The 25817-nt window shown below is 45.2% G+C and overlaps 1 protein-coding gene across 2 annotated transcripts in view; it reads left to right on the plus strand.

Moving 5' to 3' along the window:
- Window positions 1-25817, plus strand: part of LOC142465111 (protein-glutamine gamma-glutamyltransferase K-like) — a 46377-nt gene that overhangs the window by 14956 nt on the left and 5604 nt on the right. For both annotated transcript variants that reach the window (XM_075569036.1, XM_075569037.1), the window contains exons 6-12: window positions 275-382; window positions 701-875; window positions 3969-4107; window positions 13640-13743; window positions 14287-14375; window positions 22483-22636; window positions 25440-25724. In XM_075569036.1, coding sequence (XP_075425151.1) covers window positions 275-382; window positions 701-875; window positions 3969-4107; window positions 13640-13743; window positions 14287-14375; window positions 22483-22636; window positions 25440-25724 — 1054 coding nt within the window. The remainder of the gene's footprint in view (window positions 1-274; window positions 383-700; window positions 876-3968; window positions 4108-13639; window positions 13744-14286; window positions 14376-22482; window positions 22637-25439; window positions 25725-25817) is intronic.

A 25817-nucleotide genomic window follows, 5' to 3' on the forward strand; every position in this document is an offset into this window, starting at 1 on the left:
CTGTCTGAGATCTCTCAGTTGTGGGGTCTCTTTCTCAGTCCGGGGGTCTCCCTGTCTCAGTCTGGGGTTCTCCCTGTCTCAGTCCGGGGGTTTCTGTCACAGTCCGGGGGTCTTTCTAGGTCCAGGGGTCACTCTCTCTCACTCCGGGGGTCTCTCTCACTCCGGGGGTCTCTCTCTTTCACTCCAGTGGTCTCTCTCTCACACCGGGGGTCTCTCTATCTCAGGCCGGGGGAATCTCTCTCTCACTCTTGGGGTCTCTCTCTCTCTCACACAGTTTGATAAAGGAATCATGGATGCAGTTTTCTTTCTGTTGGATCGTGGAGGTCTCTCTCCTACAGCTCGAGGAGATCCGATAAGTGTGTCACGTGTCATATCCGCCATGGTGAGAATCCCATCCATGTCTTACACATTAAGGGAGGAAGGGTCTGTGCGTAACAAAGGGGGGCACTCTGCTAGTGTGTCCTCCCTCCCCCAAACCCCTTCTCTCCTCCATTCCTACACCCTCTATCCCCCACACCACACTCTCTCCTCCCTCCCCCACACACCATTTCTCTTCCCTCTCCCACACCCCCTCTCCTCCCTCCCACAAACTCTCTCACCCTGCCCAACACCCCCTCTCTCTTCCCTCCCCCACACCCACTCTCTCTTCCCTCCCCCACATCGCCATCTCTCCTCCTCTCACTTTTCCCCTCACTACCAGGTGAACTCCATGGACGACAATGGGGTGGTTGCTGGAAGTTGGTCTGGGGATTATGCTGATGGGGTGAATCCAGTTGCCTGGGTCGGCAGTGTGGACATTTTGCTCCGATATCACCAAACTGGGACCTCCGTCAAATACGGGCAGTGCTGGGTGTTTGCCGGTGTCACTACCACAGGTACAGTACCAGAGGGGAGGGAGAGGGATCATACGATGATCAAGAAGGGTTAGGGTTAGACGGATGAGATAATGAAGAATATGCACACACACACACACTACCACCCTCCCCCCCAAATACACACACACACATACACACTACCCTCCCCCCAAATACACACACTATCCGCCAAAATACACACACACTACCCCCCAAATAAACACACACTACCCCCCCAAATACACACATACACTACCCCACACATTCACAGACACACATACTACCCCCCAAATACACACACTACCCCTCCAAATACACACACATACTACCCCCCAAATACACACACACAACCCCCCCAAATACACACAAACACACACACACACACACTACCCCCCAATACACACACACACTACTCCCCCCAAATACACACACACTACCCCCCAAATACACACACAGATACACACACCAGCCCCCCAAATACACACACACTACCCCCCCAAATACACACCACACACTACCTCCCCCCCCCCCTCCAATACACACGCACATATATATACATAAACAATTTCATTGGGCCTCTCTCACTGTCACGGGAGACCAGGTACTTTTTACACCATTTATATATTACCGGGATCATTCATTAGACAGGACAAGATAGTAAAAACAAATTGCGTTTATTTTGGTAAACCCGCGTACAACAAGAAGACATACACAAGGAAAAGTTAAAAATACACTTACTAGGGGTCTGGGGGGAAAATGTAGGCTTTCCTAGGTGCAGGGGGCTCACTTGGATGACCTTACCCTGGCCGGGATATACCCCCGGTTCTACTGGTCCTCTTTTCGTGGTGAAATGATAAGTGCAAATAGCGCTCGTGCAAACAAAATACAGTGATATGCAATATATAAAACCTGTGATACAGAGTTCGATGAAGGTAGTCCTTTAGCTGCCTGGAAGGTTAATCTGGTATCTCCCAACCAGATGAGAAGTCTGTAGAGAGGAACCTCCTATGGCGCTGAGGAATGAATGGAAGTGGAATCTTGTGCAAAAGTTCTTGTCTTGCGCTATTAACCTCAGAAAAGGAAGACAAAAAAAGGCAAAAAAACACTACAATAGTGTATTACCCAGGGACATAGTATGGTATATATATTGAGAGCATTTATTCTATAAAACAATTAGTCTAAAACAGTTAATATAAAACAATTAATTAAACAAATATAATAGCATATAAAACTTCCAAGCGCTTGTGCTTGAGGAAGGTAAGCTGTTATGGTTCTCTTTTCGGCTTCAATTCCTAGCTGCGACCACTCAGTTCGATTTTGGGAACTTGGGCGCAAAAGACGGGACTTGGTCTCTGCGAGGCAAACTTCTCAGGCTTCCAAACGAAGCCGGTCGCTCTGTTATTTCGAACAGAGCAACTTTGAAAAGCCCGCCAAGCTTCATCGACTCACCTCATTGGTTGGCTGACATGGACTTGCTCTCTCTCTTGGTCAGCACCTTACATACACTCCGCCGGGCTATCCCCAAAGCAGTCGAGGAAGGAGCAGCCAATTGGAACGTGGGAATGCCTCCCCATCAGCCAATAGAAAGAGGGGCTCAACTCTGACTGACGTCAGAGGAGTAGGCGTGTCCAGCAGGCTCGAAAAGCCGGGTGCGCAGGAAATATGATTCTAGCCAAAGGGAGAGCAGATTATTTGGCTGCATCCTCCCTGGCTAACTCATTGCCACCTGCAGGGCCTTCTCCACTAAGTCCGGAAACTACAAAAAGTGTCCCCGCAGGGTGCCCTTTGTAGTCCGGACCATGGCCATTCGCCCTTTCCTCCCTCACCAAACGTTTTCACACCTCTGGGCATCCTCTCCTCTTTGAACTACGGACCTTATACAGACTTGCTGGCACCTTAACTGGATGCCCGGGCAAGCTGCATAGAGCCTTATAAGAAATGTATCAAACATCATAAAACATACTTTAATACATGGGGGACATTGGGGAGACTCGTGACTGTAAGGGACTTAGGACTGGGATATCAGGGCTCGAAACTCAGGAGTCTGGGGGACGCTGGACAGCCCCGGTGTAATTCTACTCGCGTACGGCAAATCATGCCTTCACGTCGGGGAGAATGAAGGTACCATCGGTAACCCCGAACTCCTGCAAACAAAATAATTACATTCTTACCCAAATATCCCACCTAAAACTTACACACAGCAAGTTTCATGAGTCTGGGGTAAATGGGACATGGAAAGTGGAAAAGCAGGGGTCACTTTAATTTTACATGTACATATACCTGGCTCCTGGCTTATAGTGCTGGGTAGCCCCCATCTCTCCCTCCTCCCCGTCTCTCTAATGCACCACATTCTCTCCCTCCCCTCTCTATCTATAATAATAATGCACGTTCTCTTTCCCTACCCATCTCTTTCTCTCTAATGCATGTTCTCTCGCCCTCCCTCCTCTTTCCAACCCCCATCTCTATCTCTCTCTAATGCATGTTCTCTTTCCCTCCACCCTCTTTCCCTCCCCATCTCTCACTATGCACGTTCTCTTTCCCTCCCCCCCCCCTTTTCCCTCCCCCTTTCCCTCCCCCATCTCTCTCTCTAATGCACGTTCTCTTTCCCCCCCCCTGATCTCGCTCTTTAATGCACGTTCTCTCTCCTTCCCCCCTCTCTCACGTTCTCTCTCCTCCCGCCCCTCTCTCACCCCCCACCTCTCTAATACACCACGTTCTCTCTTCCCCCCCACCTCTCTCTCTAATGCACCACGTTCTCTCCCCCCTCTCTAATGCACGTTCTCTCTTCTTCCCTCTCCCCCTCTCTCATGCATATTCTCATTCCCTCCCCCCTCTTTCCCTCCCCCCTCTTTCCACCCCCATCTCTCTCTCTAATGCACATTCTCTCACCCTCCCTCCTCTTTCACTCCCCCATCTCTCTCTCCAATGCACATTCTCTTTCCCTCCCCATCTCTTTCTCCAATGCACGTTAACTTTCCCTCCCCCTTTTTCCCTTCAATGAACGGTCTCTCTTCTTCCCTCCCCCCCCCTCTCTCTCTCTCATTCACCATGTTCTCTCCCTCCCCCTCCCCCCTCTCTCTCTCTAATGAACGTTCCCTCTCTCTCTCCCCTCAGTCCTCCGATGTCTGGGGATCCCTGGACGCACTACTACAAACTTTGCGTCCGCTCACGACACTGATGGAAATCTGACGTTCGACGTGTTTTTCGATGAGAACATGAAGCCGCTGGAAGATAAGAACTCAGACTCCGTCTGGTGAGGCTGGGGATCATAGTTATGTGTGTGTGTGCTTATATACTGTGTGTATATATATATACATATATATGTGTGTACTTATATGCTGTGTATATATACAGTGGCAGCACGGCATGGCGGCAGGGTCTGTAAGAGTTCAACAAAGTGTAAGGCTTTAAGCTCCAGTGGTTTTATTAGTCCACAATAGCAAAAAAAAATAGGCACTTTAAACCAAGCATAAAATAAAACCCTACTCCCCTTTGGAGACTGACTAGACATCACATCCCTAGCTAACCACCTGGATAGCTAACCTACTTCCAGATAAAACAATACAAGGTAAATGTCTGAAATGAAAATATAAAGTCCTTAACTGACAGTTGCAAGGGATTCCCTCCCATGGTCTCCAGGTAGTTCCCTCAGCAGGATTGGAACGTTGATTTCTTGTACATCAGCCCAGCAACTTGTTGGCCTTCGTGGCAATCCTCTGCCTGGGTGTGAGTCCCAGATGATCCCAGCAGACCCTTCTTCCTGCAGGGCTGTTGAAGCAGATCAACCAGGGTCCCCCCTGGTTTGGCAAAGTCTCTCTCTCCTCTTGATGGGGAAAATCAATCTCTCTCGTGGCAGCTTCCTTCCTGCCTTTAAAACCCTGGCCATTCAGGCCTGATTAACTGACTCCATCTGTACCTAGCTTCTCCAGAAGGAACTTAACTGGCTGTATGCTGGAAAGCACTCTAGCTGCACTACTCCAGCATATAGAGATAGTGACTCTGTCACATATCCCCTCCCCAGCGCAACATTGTCCTGTGTAGGGGCTTTTGCACAATTACCGTGCACCAACATCTTCATTTGAGCCGTCCGACGTCACCCTCTTTCCGTCTTTTCTTTGTCTTCCAGTTGAAGAATTTTTCCTTCAGGACAATTACCAGGCCTTCTGGCATTGGAGACATACAGTAATTGCTTCTGTAAGCACATAGTCAACATCAATAAATAGATTCAGTTCTTCATCTTCCAGACAAGAGGACTTGCGATCGTGTAGAACAAATAATTTGGTTCCAATGTAGTAGCATCCTTTCACAGCAGCCTTAGTTTTCATAAGTCCATCCTTTGTACCCACTTTCGCAGCCACCACCAGCCTTTGCATCTTGAGTTCATGTTTTTGTTTTATTTGTTGGATCCCTACTCCTCCCATTGTGTGTCACCAAATCTTTCAGCTTTTCCTCGTAGTGTTGCTTTAAACGTGTTATGTCCTGAGAAAGAAGCCTTTTGTTGCTCTCTCTGAGAAAGGATTTAAGGATTCCATGTTTAGATTCTGAATCACTGTATTCTTCATTGCTTTCAAACTCACTTGAACTCTAGTCATAAGCCAATGAGCTATTTCTACGTTCATCACCATTTTCCACATCATCATAGATCATTTACTCAGCATCTGTGGCAGAGTCTGAGTTTTCCCTTGGAACATCATCTTAAATAACTTCATAAGGATAATCCATCCATTCTGTATTTGCAGGATCTGCCACCCACTTGGCTAAACCATCTTTTGTGTTAGCCTTGGTGCCTTCACTAATTTAATAATCATCTGAACACAGCAAATGAAAATGAGGATCTGGAACCACTTCCTGGACACCTTGTTCATCAACAGATATGTTGCGAATTATAGCAGGAGTGGAGGATGCTGGCAGCAACAGGGGCGAGTTATATGATCTGCATGGTACAGGGAGTTGTATATCCACTTGGCCCCGAGGCGCCCGTACTTTCATCAGGAGAAACTGGTTCTTGAGACAAAGACCTATCCACTTCTTGGAATGGTGCAACGTCAATAACAGAATATGGGTTCACTTTCTTTGGTGGTGTCGCCCTATCATTCTCTGTTGACACCTCCTGGGTTGACGTATTCTGGGTAACTTCTATAGGCAGAAATATTGGAGGATCTGGATTTTTAAATCCTAGATCAAGGAGTTCGTCCTCAGCAGTCTCAGGAGGGCCCCTATCTGCTTCTGGGATATCATCAGCACAATCAAAATCAAATGTTTCTCCTTTCTCTTCGTCCTCAGCGAGTGCACCGAGTTCACTTTCCATGGTCTCCTTCTGCGACCCACGTATCTCCTTTAGTTTTGTAATCTCTTTATCTTTAGTCTCTAACAGCTTCAGAACTTGATCCGTTTTCTTTTTGTACTGGCTCTGGGTTTGCATCAACGCCTCCTTCATATTTTGGAGCTTTGACGATTTTGTTGTCAGGGTCGCAGCCGCTTCCATTTTCCAAACTTTCTCCAGGGCGTACTAAATTTTGGGAATGGAGCAGCCTCTCTGCTCCGCCAGCTCTTGATCCAGTCTATGGACCTTCTTGTACTCCCTTTCATACAGTCATCTGGCCTCTAAGCTCCTCCTCCAGTGATGATCTGGTGACACTCAGTGTGGCCGTCAGTTCCTCATGCTGCCCTCTGGGGGGACACTGGTTTCCCAGACACTTCTGTAGCACTTCTACTTTGTTAGCAGCCTGAATTCTTTCATCCTGCAGAACTCGCTGCTTCTCCTCAGGATCCACCTGTTTCACCTTGGCTTCTTGCAGACTCGCCTGCATCTCTTGCAGCTGGCTAAGCAGTATGTGCGCTGCTTGCGTACGCTGCTCCAGGGAGACACGTTCTTTTTGAGCACTTGCTCTGCATTCATCAGTGCTTCCTGCACTTCTACCTTTTCCTATGTCAATTGCTCTTTTACTTTTCAAAGCTCTGCATTGAGCGTGTGAACCTCTTGCTGAGAGACTTCCAGCTCTGTGATGAGATTGTGAATGTCTTTCTGGGACATCTCATAGTACTGTTTCCTGTCAGCACTTGTTTGGTCCGACTCGCTCGGTTCTCCGTCCATGGTGGTCGCAGTAGCCTTTGTCGTCTCGCGTTCAGTCATAGTTGAAACCCCTTCCTTCAGGTTTCTGTTCTCTATTTTTACTGTCTCTGTATCACTCAGGACCTTCTCATAGGCCTCCTTCACTGAAAGTCACAAACAAGGTTTCTGCGCTCGTGCTGTCCTACAATCAGCTGGAAATAAACTGTTTGCAGCTATGCACCTGGGGGCCACTCCTCAAGAGCTCCTAAAATATAGAGAACTCACTAGGGAGCTCTAAAGAAGACAAAAAAAATACACACACAAGCGCACCACGGATTAGTTTCAAATATGACAATTTTAATAACTGCTCGGTTAAAGGTTTCATCTTTCCTTTGCTCCTCCTATGTGGTTGCCATCATTCCCGTGACGATTCCGCCAGTCGCTCTGGCCAGCAGCACATCTTGTCTAATTGCTGGCCTACATTTTCCTGACCATGCGGGGTAAAACAGTTCTGGAACTTCCGCTGCAACTGGAGAAACTCTTTTCTTTACCTTAGACATTTCCAGTGTATCAGTGGTACTGAAGGTACGTTGTTTTGAGTGGCCGGGCTCCTTACACCACACACACACACACCTGGTACTGCTCCCTATCCAGGTCCACGTAGGGCTGCTCATTCCTGAAGGGAAATAGTTTTGCCTGGTTACGTGAATTGCAAAACAAACAGTTCCAGTCGGCCATTTTTGAAAAACCATTTTTTTTTGTTCTACTTTCTTTAACACTCAACAGGGCAGATTCACAATTTTAAACCTTCTTACTGCCACGCCTTTGCTTAAGACTATCTTCACTTATCAGTAAAAAAATAATTGGTTTTGGTTTTCTGTCTGGGTTCATGGCCTTAACACATTTCCATCTACTGACCCCCACAAGCGTAGCATCCCAATTCTAACACCACCTGTGGCAGGACGGCTTCGTAGCTGGGTCAGTAAGAGTCCAACAAGGTGTTAGGCTTTAAGCTCCAGTGGTTTTATTAGTCCACATTAACAAAAAAATAATACGCACTGTCCCTTTAAGAAAACCAAGCATAAAATAAAACCCTACCACCTGGGTAGCTAACCTACTTCCAGATAAAACAATACTAGGTAACTGTCTGAAATTAAAATATAAAGTCCTTAACTGACAGTTGCTGGGGAATCCCTCCCAGGGTCTCCAGGTAGTTCCCTCAGCAGGATTGGAACGCTGGTTCCTTGTACAGCCGCCCGGCTGCTTGTTGGCCCCCATGGCAATCCTCTGCCTGGGTGTGAGTCCCAGCTGGTCACAGCAGATGCTGCTTCCTGCAGGGCTGTTGAACCAGAACAACCAGGGACCCTCCTGGTTTGGCAAAGTCTCTCTCTACCCTGGCTGGCAAAAATCAATCTATCTTGTGGCAGCTTCCTTCCTGCCTTTAAACTCCTGTTCATTCAGGCCTGATTAACTAATTAACTAACTCCACTGTATCTAGCCTCTGCAGGAGGAATTTAACTGGCTGCAGCACACGAGCTGCACTACTCCAGCATATAGAGATAGTGACCTTGTCACAATACATATATGTGTGTGCTTATATACTGTGTATATATATATATATATATATATATATATATATATATACATGTCTATTTGTGCTTATATACTATGTATATTTATGTGTGTGTATATATATATATATATATATATATATATATATATATATATACATACATACATACATACATACATACATACATACATACATACATACACACACACACACACACACACACCCACATGTATACACACAGTGCTTTTTTTCTGTGAAAAAGGTGGAGGGACAGGTCCTGGCAAGAAGAAACACCCAATATTGTTTGTTTGTTCTTGCCGGAACCTGTCCCTCCGCTTCATCACTTCACCTTCCCCTGCTACGCGCTGCACGAGCAGCTGTGTCTCCGATGACTACATCACAGAGAGCCCTGTGGATCCCTGATAGTTCTCTATTCCAGGGGTGCACAAACTTTTCCACGTGCGCACCCCTGCCTGCTCTCCGCCTGCTCTCCTCGGATGTCCCCCCCCCCCCCCCTGCTCGACCCTGGCATCAAATGACGTGCTGACCCCGCGGCGTCCTTTGACACCGGGTTACCAGAACGACGCGTCGCTGAAAGGGAAGGTAAGTGTATTATAGAGGCCTTGCACGGAGAGCGTGGGACCACTATAACTGCGGCCCCCCCCCAGGAAATCTAGCACCCCCCTTCGGGGCGTGCCCCCCAGTTTGTGCACCACTGCTCTATACATCCGACTGCTGCGTGACTCCATGGATGCCCAATTTTGCTGAAAGTGCAAGTACAAGTGCTCTCAAAAGCACTGAGTGTGATTACTAGCACTGAGTGTGATCACTAGCACTGAGTGGGATTACTAGCACTGAGTGTGATCACTAGCACTGAGTGTGATTACTAGCACTCTGAGTATGATTACTAGCACTCTGAGTATGATTACTAGCACATCATCTGCTTTGCTGATACCATGAGGGATTATTTGGTGAAGTATTGATGTTATTTTGCTCCACAAATTAAAAAGTTGGAGCGCAGAGAAAAAAAAGAGATGGTATTAAACAAATATTCACTTTATTTGGTACCCTGTACATATAGAACTTACAATCAGTTAGGCTGCATAACCGATGGGGTTCCCACGCCCGTCCGTCACTGCCCCTGCCCAGACTAGCTGTCTCCTGCTGCGGGTCACCATGGTGCTCCGAACCCGGAATCGGAAGTCTGCCCAATGCTGGGTAATGGGCTGGCTCTCTCGCGAGATCGCTCTCAGGAAAACATGGTGACATATGCGGGAAACGAACCGGACCCCTCTATCGTGCAGGTAACATACTCCAAAGACAAGTGTGTACCCTGAATTCTATGCAACCCCTTTTGAGGGGTCCGGTTCGTTTCCCGCATACGTCATCAATTTTTCCTGAGAGCGATCTCGCAAGAGAGCCCGCCCATTACCCAGCATTGGGCAGACTTCCGCTTCCGGGTTCGGAGCACCATGGTGACCCGCAGCAGGAGACAGCTAGTCTGGGCAGGGGCAGTGACGGACGGGCGTGGGAACCCCATCGGTTATGCAGCTTAACTGATTGTAAGTTCTATATGTACAGGGTACCAAATAAAGTGAATATTTGTTTTATACCATCTCTTTTTTCTCTCTGCGCTCCAACCCTTTTGTAATTTGTGGGTGACTGTTGGCCCGGGTGATCGTCGGAGAGTGTAGGAGCACGGGAGAAGATTTCCACTCAGAGACTTTTAGAAGACGACGGACGAGCGCAGCCTCTGTTTCTTGGGAACTGTGTTATTTTGCCCCAGCCTGCAATATACTGTTCGGGACTCTTTCTCACTACAAGTGGCAACTATTGTTGCAATGATCTTTCAGCACTTATACCCTGTAGTGATACATATGTTTCTCTTTGCTACAATTCTGAACTCGATGTTCCCACGGCCAATAGGATATGGATACTGTACCTTACAAGTGATTCCTATAGTACTATCAATACTAGTCCTTATGCATGATATCGGACCCTGTTTATTCATTCTGCTGGGTTTCAGTTCTGCTCCAGCTAGTACTGTGTAAATGTCTCTGCATTGTTGTGTCTTTATTATTTATAAAATGTTTTACCAGGAAGTAATACATTGAGAGTTACCTCTCGTTTTCAAGTATGTCCTGGGCACAGAGTTAAGACAAATAATACATGGTTACAAATACAGTTACATAAATGAACAGGGTACTGTATATACATTATATACAAGACATTGCGTGCACAGTTAAAGAAAAATATGTTATGGGCGTATGTGACAGTTACAGACCAGATTAAAAGTGTGAGACAGCCTTAGATTTGAAAGAACTTAGACTGGTGTTGGATGTGAGAGTTTCTGGTAGGTTGTTCCAGTTTTGGGGTGCACGGTAAGAGAAGGAGGAACGTCCGGATACTTTGTTGAGCCTTGGGACCATGAACAGTCTTTTGGAGTCAGATCTCAGATGATTGGTGCTGCATGTGGTAGGGGTGAGGAGCTTGTTCAGGTACTGTAGCTGGGTAGCTTGCCCATAAAGAATTTAAAGGCAAGACAGGAAAGGTGAACTTTGCGCCTAGACTCTAGTGATGACCAATCTAGTTCTTTGAGCATTTCGCAGTGATGTGTGTTGTAGTTACATTGGAGAACAAAACGACAAATTGAATTGTAGAGGGTGTCAAGTTTGCTAAGGTGGGTTTGAGGTGCCGTGCCATATACTATGTTTCCATAGTCAATAATTGGCATTAGCATCTGCTGTGCGATACGCTTTCTGACCAGGAGACTTAGGGAGGATTTGTTCCTGTAAAGTACCCCTAGTTTGGCATAGGTCTTGGTTGTCAGGGTATCAATGTGCATCCCGAATGTTAAGTGGGAGTCAAACCATAAGCCCAGGTATTTAAAACTGGTAACAGGAGTTAGGGTGGTGTTAGTGTTGGTTCTAATATGGAGCTCAGTCGCTGGAAGCTTTAAGAATTTAGCCGTGGTCCCAAATACCATTGTTACAGTCTTGTCAGTGTTTAAAAACAGTTTGTTTTGGGAAATCCAGTTTTCGAGTCTCAAAAAGTCAGATTGAAGTATGTGTTGAAGGTCAGAGAGGCTATGGCTGTGTGCATATAGGATTGTGTCATCTGCATACATGTGTATTGAGGCTTCCTGACAAGCTGTGGGAAGATCATTAATGAACACTGAGAAGAGTTGGGGCCCCAGAACAGAGCCTTGCGGGACACCACAGATGATATCCAGGGGGTTGGAGTTAGAGCCTCAGATGGACACATGTTGGGATCTTCCTGATAGGTAGGACTGAAACCAGTTTAAAGCATGCTTCCCAATTCCAGAGCTCTGGAGTTTGTTAAGCAGGATAGCATGATCAACTGTGTCAAAAGCCTTTGCAAAATCTAGGAATATTGGACCGGCCGGTCTATACTTTCAATGGGAACAGTTTTGATCCCACTGTCAGTTTTGGTAATTACATGAACATTTCTATCTACTATGTAATTGTGCTAGTGATTTCTCTGAGAAGGTTACATTTGCCCCTTAGTATTAAATAGCTCTGGTTAGGGCTAATTGCAGCATAGTAGGAGGTCTCTCTCTCAGGTCCCCGCCTGATCTTAATCTGTCTGTTATATATATATATAAAATATATATATATGCAGTGGTTGACAAATCACCAAAAAATCTACTCGCCACACAAAAAAATCTACTCGCCACCTAGTACCAAACGTGTGCTGCTTGGGCCAATATTTACTCGCCCGGGGGTTAAATCCACTCGCCCGGGGCGAGCAAATGTATAGGTTTGTCGAACACTGTATATATGGACTGGCACTCCTATATGCAAAAAAGTTACATTTATTGACTCAATGTTTCGGTCCCCACTCGGACCTTTCTAAAGAGCATATATATATATATATACATGTGTATGAATATGTGTGTTTCTGCGCGTGTGTGAACATGCGTGTGTATGAGTGTGTGTATATACCGTATTGGCCTGAATATAGTCCGGCCTCGCACATGATACGACACTAAAGTTTTGATGGTGTTCAACATGAAAAATACAAGGTGATAGGCAGCGCATATAGTACAAGTATACGAGTAGTACAGTATTTGTAGGACATTTTTAGGAAAAAACATGGCATATTCAGGTCAATACGGTATATACCTTCCCTCAAATCCTTATCTCACTGCCTCGGAGAGGCAGGAGGGTGACTAGGGTCACCAGGTGTCCGGTATTGAACCAGACTGTCCTGTATTTGGACACTGTGTCCAGTAAAAAATGAGAGTAATACTGGGCATGTATGTGTATACCGGTATTCCCTCTCTGGACATGTATGTGTATACCGGTATTACCTCTCTTGGCGTGTATGTGTATACCGGTATTCCCTCTCTGGACATGTATGTGTATACCGGTATTCCCTCTCTGGGCATGTATGTGTATACCGGTATTGCCTCTCTGGACATGTACAGTATGTGTATACCGGTATTCCCTCTCTGGACATGTATGTGTATACCGGTATTCCCTCTCTGGACATGTATGTGTATACCGGTATTCCCTCTCTGGATATGTATGTGTATACCGGTATTCCCTCTCTGGACATCTATGTGTATACCGGTATTCCCTCTCTGGACATGTATGTGTATACCGGTATTCCCTCTCTGGACATGTATGTGTATACCGGTATTCCCTCTCTGGGCATATATGTGTATACCGGTATTCCCTCTCTGGACATGTATGTGTATACCGGTATTCCCTCTCTGGGCATGTATGTATATACCGGTATTGCCTCTCTGGACATGTACAGTATGTGTATACCGGTATTCCCTCTCTGGACATGTATGTGTATACCGGTATTCCCTCTCTGGACATGTTTGTGTATACCGGTATTCCCTCTCTGGACATGTTTGTGTATACCGGTATTCCCTCTCTGGACATGTATGTGTATACCGGTATTCCCTCTCTGTACATGTACGTGTATACTGGTATTACCTCTCTGGACATAGTAACCTAACCGACTTGGGGGGCCGTGGGATTTCCTCGAGCAGGGAGAGATCAGGGCTGCTGCTAGGGGGCTGGGCAGCTTCTTCCAAGGAGAGGATGCTTGCAGAGGGGTCTAAGGATCCCCGGAGGGTTAAACAAAAACTGTTATTCAAACTTATATATATTTATGTCTATATAGGAATTACCACGTATGGAATGACTGCTGGATGACTCGACCCGACCTGCCCTCAGGATACAGCGGCTGGCAGGCTATTGATGCCACCCCACAGGAGACGAGCAATGGTGAGGGCAGCAGAGGGGCAGGAGGGCAGAAGAGGGGCAAGAGAAAGGGACCAGCAGAGGGGCAGGAGGAAGGGGAGGAGGGCAGTAGAGGGGAAAGAGGAAGGGGCCAGCAGAAGGGCAGGAGGAAGGGGAGGGGGCAGCAGAGGGTTAGGGGAGGAGGGCAGCAGAGGGGCAGGAGGAAGGGGAGGAGGGCAGAAGAGGGGCAGGAGGAAGGGGAATGGGCAGCAGGGGGGCAAGAGGACAGGGCCAGCAGAGAGGCAGGAGGAAGGGGAGAGGGAAGCAGAGGGGTAGGAGGAAGGGGGCAGCAGAGTGGCAGGAGGAAGGAGAGGGGCAGAAGGAAGGGGGCAGCAGAGGGGCAGGAGGAAGGGGAGAAAGCAGCAGAGGGGAAAGAGGAAGTGGCCAGCAGAGGGGTAGGAGGAAGGGGTGCATCAAAGCAGGGGCAGGAGAAAGGGGGGCATCAGTGAGGCTGGTCCCCTGGTCCCTCTCCCCCCCCCCCCTCTCCCTAGTACTCCCTCTCTCACTCTCTCCCCCTCTCTTTCTCAGGTATATATTGCTGTGGCCCTTCTCCTGTCCTTGCTGTTAAGAATGGATTGGTGAATATAAAACACGACACACCCTTCATCTTCGCTGAGGTACTTAGACTGTGTGTGAGGAGTGTGCATGAGCTGTGCTTGTCAGGTTGAGTTAACCTGCCCTGTGTAGTGGTTTTGTCCAGTATTTTATTGTTGTGTTACTCTTCGTTTGGTAGTTATTACCCTGCATTGTGGGATTGTGTCACCCTGTCTTGTATGATTTTGCTACTCTGCATTGTTTGATTGTGTTACTTTGTCATGTGTAGTTGTATTCCCCAGGCTGTGTTGTTGTGTTACTCTGCTCTGTGTAGTTATGTTCCCAGTATTGTGTGGTTGTGTTATTCTGTGTTGTATGGTTGTGTTACTCTGTTGTGTGTTTATGTTACACTGTGCTGTGTGGCTGGTATTCTGCATTGTGTAGTTGTGTTACTCTGTTGTGTTTCATAGTACATATGTTGAGACATATGTCCATCAAGTTCAACCCATGTTAATTTTAATTGATGGAGATTCTCCGCCTATATTTGTACTTACAGTATATTGATCTAGTGCAAAAAAAAAAAAACCCCAGTGAAAGATCATTTAATAATATCTCATAAGGGGAAAAATAAATTCCTTCCTGACTCCAAGAATTGGCAATCGGATTAATCCCTGGATCAACATCCTTCCCATGTTTACTTATCTGGTATATCCCTGTATACTGTACCTCTCCTTTCTAAAAAGATATCTCCTTTATCTACCTACTGTACCATCACAGTCTCCATGGACAATACATTCCACATGTTAACTGCCCATGCTATAAAAAAAACCTCCAATCTAAGTTTGTACTGTCCATGGGATGAAAAGTTCCCTTGAAAGCTTCTTGTATTGTCCCCGAATATATTTGTATATAGTTATCACATCCCCTCTTAGATGCCTCTTTTCTAATGCAAACAAATCTAATTTAGCTAGTCTCTCCTCGTAAATCAGATTATCCATCCCTTTTATTAATTTGGTGGCACTTCTCTGCACTCTGTCTAGTTCCATAATGTATTTTCTAAGGAGTGATGCCCACAATTGTACTCCATATTCAAGGTGTGGTCTTACTAATGCTTTATAAAGGGGCATAATTATGCTTACTCCCCTTCCATCCATTCCCCATTTAATGCACAAATAAGATCCTGTTTGCCTTTGCAGCTACTGCCTGACATTGGGCACTATTGCTAAGCCTGCTGTCTACAAGCACTCCTAAATCCTTCTCCATCAAGGATTCAGATAATTTATGCCCATTGATTTTGTAAGTTGTCTGTTTATTCTTGTATCCAAAATGCATAACCTTACATTTATCTGTATTAAACCTTATCTACCATTTTCCTGCCCGAGTTTCCAGTCTCTCCAAGTCCTTCTGGAGAGAAATTACATCCTGTTCTGATTCTATTACCTTACACAATTTAGTGTCATCAGCAAAGATGGAGACTTTGCTCTCTATGCCAACCTCAAGGTCATTAATAAACAAGTTAAAAAACAGGGGTGCCAGTACCGATCCCTGAGGTACTCCACTCACGACTGTACCCCAACCGGAAAAAGTTCCATTTATGACAACTCTCTGTTGTCTATCCTTCAACCAATTTTCAATTTTCTTTATTTTGTACACTAACCTCTTGTGTGGCGCAGTACAGTATGTCTGAAGCGCTAATTCCCATTATGTGTTATTTGTATTATTTGTTATTTATATTATTATGTCACGTGTATTACTGCCGTGAAGCGCTAGGTACATTAATGGCGCTATATAAATAAAGATGTACATACAAACATACATACATACATTCAAAAGTGTTTGCAAAATCTAAATTGACCACATTAACTGCATTACTCTAGTCTAAATTCATACTTACTTCGTCAAATAAATTAATATATATACACAGTATAGCAAATAAAAAGATCACTTGTGAGCACATTCACATGTCTTATGCAGGTCTGCAACCCGCCTTTCACCATTATCAACCAGCATACAGTGTTTCCACTGCAGCTAGGGATTCTGGGAAATGACATGCAAATGAGCACACAGTGCCACCTTTTGCCCGAAAAAACATTGTTACATGGAGCCCATATAAGCTAATGCAGATATATATATATATATATATATATATATATATATATATATATATATATATATATATAGATACTGTAGTTTGAGAAGGATTTGGAACATGAAGAGTATGCAAGGCGTCCTTATTAATTAATTATTACAAATATTGAAGTGTTTTCTAACTGCCAAAATTGCCCCATAGATGGCATACAGCCGCAGCTTTGGAGACAAGTTAAGCCTCTGGCTGAATTTAGGGGCTGCCAGTAGGAACCTTTATCAGAGATCTATCTACATCAGAATCCGTCCTCCTCTCCTTCCTCCTCTCCCTCCTCTTGTCCTTCCTCCTCTCCTCCTCTTGTCCTTCCTCCTCCTCCCTCCTTCCTCTTCTCTCCCTTCTCTCCCCCACCCCTCCTCCTCTCCCTCCTCTCTCCTTGCTCTCTCCTCCCTCCTCTCTCTTCTCTCCCCCTCCCCTCCTCCTCTCTCCTTGCTCTCGCCTCCCTCCTCTCTCTCCTCCCTCCTCTCCCTGCTTGCTCTCTCTCCTCCCCCTGCTTGCTCTCTCTCCTCTCCTTCCTCCCACAATATGACTTGTGCTCAGAATTACAACCCCCAATGCCACAGAGACCAAGTATAGCATTTGCCACTTGCATGTGCTATCTGTAACCTATTGTTACTTTGTACTGTATGCAATTATGCTCAATAATAGAAACAGTAATCACTTGGGGGTAGGTACAGCCCCAGAGTATCAGAGACACAGAGGCGACGTCTGTATATTGAAGCCACCTCTATTTTCTTATTGAATATACGGAGTTCGTTGGGTTTTTTTTTAACCTTATAAATAAAAAGATACATTATAATTGTTTTTTTTTTTTAATATGCCCCTCATCCATTCATGGACGAGTCTATCTCTCTCCGTCATTGAACACACCATTATCATAACCCTTATCGATAAATGAATAACTACACGAGATACTCAATTAATGATACTAAACTACATGAGATACTCCATTAATACTAACCTACATGATACTCAGTTAATACTACTGAACTACATGACATACTGAATTAATACTACTGAACTACAGGATATATTCAATTACTACTACTATACTGCATGACACCCTCCATTAATATTGCTGAACTGCATGACATACTCAATTAATACCACTGTACAGTACTTCATGACATACTAAATTAACACTACTGAACTACAAGGACATACTCAATAAATGCTACTGAATTACATGACATACTCAATTAATACTACTGAACTGCATGAGCTACTCCATTAATACTAACCTACATGATACTCGATTAATACTACTGCACTACATGACATACTCAATTAATACTACTGAACTGCATGAGCTACTCCATTAATACTAACCTACATGATACTCGATTAATACTACTGCACTACATGACATACTCAATTAATACTAATGACGTATATGACTTATTCAATGAATACTACTATACTGCATGATACCCTCCATTAATACTACTGAACTGCATGACATACTCAATTAATACCACTGTACTGCATGATATACTACATTAACATTACTGAACTACAAGGACATTTTGTTTTGTTTTGTTTCCGCCTCTTCACCCAGGGTGGGTATAGGCGACTTCCATGGAAATTTGTCTCCATTGTTTGCGGTCTTGGGCTAGAGTTGTTAGGTGGTATAACCAGTCTTTATTAAATGTTCTTCGGCTAAGGTTAAAAGGGCGCATAACCAGGTACTCCGCTTTTCGCTTAAAGTATCTCAATGTTGTAACCCTAACGCCAGCCATCGGTCGTTTCCATGTCGGTCCAGGTTCAGCCATTAGGGTTTTTTTTTTAATTCTATGTGTCGGCATCCGCAATGTGTGGCCTAACCAACGCCACCGTCTATGTTCTATAATGGCCGACCCATTTTCGGAAACGTTAAATTTTCGGCGAATTTCAGCATTGGACGTCCTACTGTATCAGTATATTTGGTTTTTGTTAGTCGGCGCAGGCACCGATTTTGGAATAAGTCCAGTTTATGTTGGTGTGTCCCCTTTACCGGCCAGGTTTCACCACCGTATAATAAAGTCGTTAGAATAACAGCTTTGTAAATGCAGACTTTTTCTTAAGCGCATGACTATACTGGCCCAAAGTTTCTTAAGTGAGCTCCACGCAAGTGTAGCTTTTGTATTCTAGCGTTTATTTCTGATGTGATGTCTCCATTTCCGGTAATATTGCTTCCAAGGTAGGTAAAGTGGTCTACAGTCTCGATGGGCTCATTTTGAATGTGGATCGTTGGGTCAACTAGGTGGTTGCAGCACATTAAAAGTTTGGATTTACTACTGCTCAAAACTAGGCCTAGTTTACGGGCCTCGTTTATCACTCGGTCCACCAGGCCCTGTAACGAGTCCAATGAGTCTGCGATCAGAGCAACGTCGTCAGCAAATGTTAAATCAGTCAGTACAAAGTTATTTGGATAGACGATCACACCTCCCGGCTGATTATGCAATGCTTTTGTCAGGACGGCATAGATTCCAATGTTGAATAAAGTTGGTGACAAAATGCCCCCTTGCCTAACTCTGGAATTTATTGTAAATTCGCGAATTTCCTCATTGTAGGCTTTTATTTTGCAGGATGTGGAGGCGGTAAAGGGCTGAAATTATGCTACATAATTTATTAGGTATTCCATCCAGTCTTAGTAAGTTCCACAAGCCTCCTCTATGAACGCTATCAAAGGCGGCAGTGAAGTCTAGGAAGGCTATGTAAGTTGGTTGCCTGAACTCTTGTTGCAGCTCTAATACCTATCGTAAGGCCCTAATTTGGTCAATACATCCTCTTCCTGATCTAAAACCGGCCTGATTTTCACGTGTTCTTTTTTGCTGTCCGTCTTTTATGCGATTTAGTATTATGGCTTCCAGTATCTTATACGCCAGGTGGGTCATGGAGATTCCGCGGTAACTTTTGCAATCACTTCTTGCTCCTTTTTTGTGTAGGGGCAGCAGCAGCGCACTTTCCCATTCTTTTGGGATTTGTTCTTTTTCCCAAATGAGTGAGAGAACATCTTCCATAGCGCCAATAACATGAACTCCACCAGCTTGGAAGAATTCAGCGCACAGATCATCATCCCCTGGGGCTTCGTTGTTCTTAAGTTTATTGATGACTGCGGCGAATTCGATTTTGGTTGGAGGGGTGTCGCAAATGTTGTATGGCACATGAGTAAGAATATTCGGATTTTCAATGTCACCTGTGATAGGAGGGGGTTGATTAAGCAGCTCTTCAAAATGTTCGCACCACCTATCTAATCTAGCTTCCACGTCTGTAATTTTATGTCCGTTTTTGTCATTGACGCATTGGCTGACAGGGTTTGAATATTTGCAGCAGTAATTTTGGCCGTCTGAAGAATTTTCTATAATCACCGTGTTTTTGAGCAGTTTCAAGTTCAGCGGCTATACGATTGTAACAAGCCTCTCTGTCTTGCCTGGCATTCCTTTTAATTTCACGGGCGAGCAGGGTAGCAAGAGGGTGGTTGTTATTTGCAATTTCTGTTTTCTTGCAATTTTTGTCGGAGGAGCGACCCTGCTTCATCAACTGAATTGGGTTTTTGGGCAGTTGGTGTTGTTTTATCCCTAAGCGATTCTTGAAATTGGTCTCTTGTTGTTGGATTTTGAAGACTGATAATGTTGGGGCGTCTTTGAATTGTTTTTTGTCCGGTTTTGGAACTTGAGGGGAATTTTCGCACAAACTATAGCATGGTCATACTCAATAAATATTACTGAATTACATGACATTCTCAATTAATACCACTGTTCTGCATGACATACAAAATTAACACTACTGAACTGCAAGGACATACTCAATAAATACTACTGAATTACATGACATACTCCATTAATACTAATGAACTACATTACAAACTCAATGCATACTACTGCTGAGTTAATCAGGCTCCTTGCAGTCCGAGGGGTAATATTAGTATTGTTAATTAGAATACCATACAATATTTGTATTCATTAATAAAGACGCCTTGCATACTCTCCATGTCCCAAATCCTTCTCAAACCCTAAAGATTTACACTATATAGCGTATAGCAGCCCATCACACCCCTTCCTCAGGCTGCCAGCCCACCCCCCACACAAACCCCGGGGCTGGTCACTACTTGGGCGCCAGGGCAGCTGTATGCAGGCCTCCCGATAAGTGAATTCCTATAAAGATAACCTATTTATCTTCTCTATTTGTGCTGCAATAACTTGATCCCAATGTATTCCGTGTACATTCTTCCATAGTAGTTATGTTAGGCTTGTTCTATAGTAGGTGCGGGCGCGCGCGCCTGTGTGAACGCGCGTGCACATGACGCACGCTTTTTTTGTGTATGCTGTGAGCGAAGGTACTGTGTGTGTGTGTGTGTGTGTGTGTATGTGTGTGTGTGTGTGTGTGTGTGTGTATGTGTGTGTATAGATTGTGTGAGTTAATAATGTATTAAATAAATGTAAAAATAATATGTAGCACAATAAAAATATTTTTTATTTAACTTTGACACACACACACACACACACACACACACACACACACACACATACATACACGCATTCATACATACACACACACACATATACATACACGTATTTATATATACACACACACACACACACACACACACACACACACACACACACACACACACACACACACACACACACACATACATACACGCATTCATACATACACACACACACATATACATACACGTATTTATACATACACACACACACACACACACACACACACACACACACACACACACACACACACACATACATACATTACAGAGCCGGTAGCAGCGCAAAATCATTCTTTTCCCCATCTTGTCCCCTGTCGTCCGGTTCCACGCTCACCACTGACTAACCACAGCCAATTATAAGTGCCCCCCGCGCACGGCGGAAGTAGCGCGGGGCACTATATAACTGCCCTTATTCTATTGTGCTGTGTGATTGTCACTCTATGTTGCGTAGTTGTGTTACTCTGCTGAGTGGTTGTGCTACTCTATAGTTGTGATTGTAATATTGGAAGAGAAAAAGGGACGGAGGAGTTCCTCTAAACATTCCAGTCCCCATAACAGACACACCACGGTAACGCCCCCCAAAATCCACACACACACCGTGGTAACAACCCCAAAACACACACACCACGGTAACGCCCCCCAAAATCCACACACACACCGTGGTAACAACCCCAAAACACACACACCACGGTAACGCCCCCCAAAACACACACACACCGTGGTAACAACCCCAAAACACACACCACGGTAACGCCCCCCAAAACACACACACACACCGTGGTAACAACCCCAAAACACACACACACCACGGTAACGCCCCCCAAAACACACACACACACTGCGGTAACAACCCCAAAAGACACACACCATGGTAACGCCCCCCAAAACACACCCACCCACTGCGATAACAACCACAAAACACACACACCACGGTAACGCCCCCCAAAACACACACACACACCATGGTAACACCCTCCAAAACACACACCCCGGTAACACCCCCCAAAACACACACACGCGCAGTAACACCCCACAAAACACACACACCATGGTAACGCTCCCCAAAACACACACACTGTGGAACCCCCCCCCCCAAAAACACACACACTGTCATAACACCCTCCCAACACATACACACACCGGAGTAACACCCCCCAAAGCACACAGACCACAGTAACCCTGCCCCCAAAACACACACCACGTTAACACCCCCAAAACACACATACACTGCGGTAACACCCCCCCCCCCCAAAAAAAACACACACCGCGATAACACCTCCCAAAACACGCACACTGTGGTAACACCCCCCCAAAACACAGGCACCGTGGTGACACCCCCCAAAATACACACCGCGGTAACACCCTCCCTGAAACATACACACCACGGAAACACTTCATTACGCCACAAATCCGCTGGAAAGGAGACACATGTGAGTGGTTGTTAGTCTATTGTTTTGTTATTGTGTTCATTTATTCTGTTACTTCGTTTTGTGTGGTTGTGTTACTCTGTTGTGTGGTATGGTTGTGATACTTATTGTTGAGTTGTGTCACACAGGTGAACAGTGACAAAGTTTTCTACCAGCGGCTGCCGAACGGGCAGTTCAAGAAAGTCCACGTGGAGGAGCGTGCGGTCGGACATTGTATCAGCACAAAGGCCGTGGGGTCATACGCAAGAGAGGATATAACCTACCTGTACAAGTACCCCGAGGGTAATAACACTATACACTGCTATACACACACAAGGGAGGATATAACCTGCCTGTATAAGTCCCCTGAGGGTAATAACACTATACACTGCTATACACACGCAAGGGAGGATATAACCTGCCTGTATAAGTACCCAGAGGGTAATAACACTATACACTGCTATACACACACAAGAGAGGATATAACCTACCTGTACAAGTACCCAGAGGGTAATAACACTATACACTGCTATACACGCGAGAGGATTTAACCTACCCGTACAAGTACCCCGAGGGTAATAACACTATACACTGCTATACACACACAAGGGAGGATACAACCTACCTGTATAAGTACCTCGAGCGTAATAACACTATATAGTATTATACACACACAAGGGAGGATATAACCTGCCTGTATAAGTACCCAGAGGGTAATAACACTATACACTGCTATACACACGCAAGGGTTATAACCTACCTGTACAAGTATCCCGAGGGTAATATCACTATACACTGCTATACACACGCAAGGGAGGATATAACCTACCTGTACAAGTACCCAGAGGGTAATAACACTATACACTGCTATACACACACAAGGGAGGATATAACTTACCTGTACAAGTACCCCGAGGGTAATAACACTATACACTGCTATACACACACAAGGGAGGATATAACCTACCTGTACAAGTACCCAGAGGGTAATAACACTATACACTGCTATACACGCGAGAGGATTTAACCTACCTGTACAAGTACCCCGAGGGTAATAACACTATACACTGCTATACACACACAAGGGAGGATACAACCTACCTGTATAAGTACCTCGAGTGTAATAACACTATATAGTATTATACACACACAAGGGAGGATATAACCTACCTGCACAAGTACCCAGAGGGTAATAACACTATACACTGCTATACACACGCAAGGGAGGATATAACCTACCTCTACAAGTACCCCGAGGGTAATAACACTATACACTGCTATACACACGCAAGGGAGGATATAACCTACCTGAACAAGTACCCAGAGGGTAATAACACTATACACTGCTATACACACACAAGGGAGGATATAACCTACCTGTACAAGTACCCCGAGGGTAATAACACTATACACTGCTATACACACACAAGGGAGGATATAACCTACCTGTACAAGTACCCCGAGGGTAATAACACTATACACTGCTATACACACGCAAGAGAGGATATAGCGTACCTGTATAAGTACCCCGAGGGTAATAACACTATACACTGCTATACACACACAAGGGAGGATATAACCTGCCTGTATAAGTACCCAGAGGGTAATAACACTATACACACGCAAGAGAGGATATAACCTACCTGTACAAGTACCCAGAGGGTAGTAACATTATACACTGCTATACACACACAAGAGAGGATATAACCTACCTGTACAAGTACCCAGAGGGTAATAACTCTATACACTGCTATACACGCGAGAGGATTTAACCTACCTGTACAAGTACCCCGAGGGTAATAACACTATACACTGCTATACACACACAAGGGAGGATACAACCTACCTGTATAAGTACCTCGAGTGTAATAACACTATATAGTATTATACACACACAAGGGAGGATATAACCTACCTGCACAAGTACCCAGAGGTTAATAACACTCTACACTGCTATACACACGCAAGGGAGGATATAACCTACCTGTACAAGTACCCCGAGGGTAATAACACTATACACTGCTATACACACGCAAGAGAGGATATAGCGTACCTGTATAAGTACCCCTAGGGTAATAACACTATACACTGCTATACACACACAAGGGAGGATATAACCTACCTGTATAAGTACCCAGAGGGTAATAACACTATATAGTATTATACACACACAAGGGAGGATATAACCTACCTGTACAAGTGCCCTGAGGGTAATAACACTATACACTGCTATACACACACAGGGGAGGCTGCAACCTATCTGTATAAGTACCTCGAGTGTAATAACACTATATAGTATTATACACACACAAGGGAGGATATAATCTGCCTGTACAAGTACCCAGAGGGTAATAACACTATACACTGCTATACACACGCAAGGGAGGATATAACCTACCTGTATAAGTACCCCGAGGGTAATAACACTATACACTGCTATACACACGCAAGGGAGGATATAACCTACCTGTACAAGTACCCCGAGGGTAATAACACTATACACTGCTATACACACACAAGGGAGGATATAACCTACCTCTACAAGTACCCCGAGGGTAATAACACTATACACTGCTATACACACGCAAGGGAGGATATAACCTACCTGTACAAGTACCCCGAGGGTAATAACACTATACACTGCTATACACACGCAAGGGAGGATATAACCTACCTGTACAAGTACCCCGAGGGTAATAACACTATACACTGCTATACACACGCAAGGGAGGATATAACCTACCTGTACAAGTACCGTGAGGGTAATAACACTATACACTGCTATACACACACAAGGGAGGATATAACCTACCTGTACAAGTACCCCGAGGGTAATAACACTATACACTGCTATACACACGCAAGAGAGGATATAACCTGCCTGTATAAGTACCCCGATGGTAACTCTATACATAACTATGCAAAATTATACACACACAAGGAAGGACATTACCTACCTGTACATAAACCATGAGGGTGTTACTCCGTGTCACACTACAAGTCTGTGTTGCATTGTCACACTGTCACTGTGTCACACTGTCACGCTGTCACACGGCCACACCGCGTCACGCTTCTGTGTAACACTTTGTTCCCCCCCCGCTCCCAGGCTCAGCAGAGGAGCGTAACGCGGTCCGCACGGCCGCACAGTATGGTAACAAGACGCTGGCGGTGGCGGAGCCGGCAGAAACTAGTGACATCTCACTGGGCATCGAGTCACAGGATGGTGTCATCATGGGCAGTGACATCAACGTGCGTGTGACAGTGAAGAATGGCAGCAACAGCCGGCGCTCCGTATCTCTGTCCATGTGCGTGGCGGCCATGTTTTATAACGGGGTCTGCAAAGACTCGTTCAAGGAGGAGACCTGCGAGGTGTTGCTGAACCCGGGGGAGAGTAAGAGATATATATTTATGTATGTGTGTGTGCATACTGCGGGCTGTCACCCATGTACATACAGTGGGCTGTCACCTATAAACACACTGCGTG

This window comes from Ascaphus truei, chromosome 13, assembly GCF_040206685.1.
Source record: "Ascaphus truei isolate aAscTru1 chromosome 13, aAscTru1.hap1, whole genome shotgun sequence".
Classification (NCBI taxonomy): Eukaryota; Metazoa; Chordata; class Amphibia; order Anura; family Ascaphidae; genus Ascaphus; species Ascaphus truei.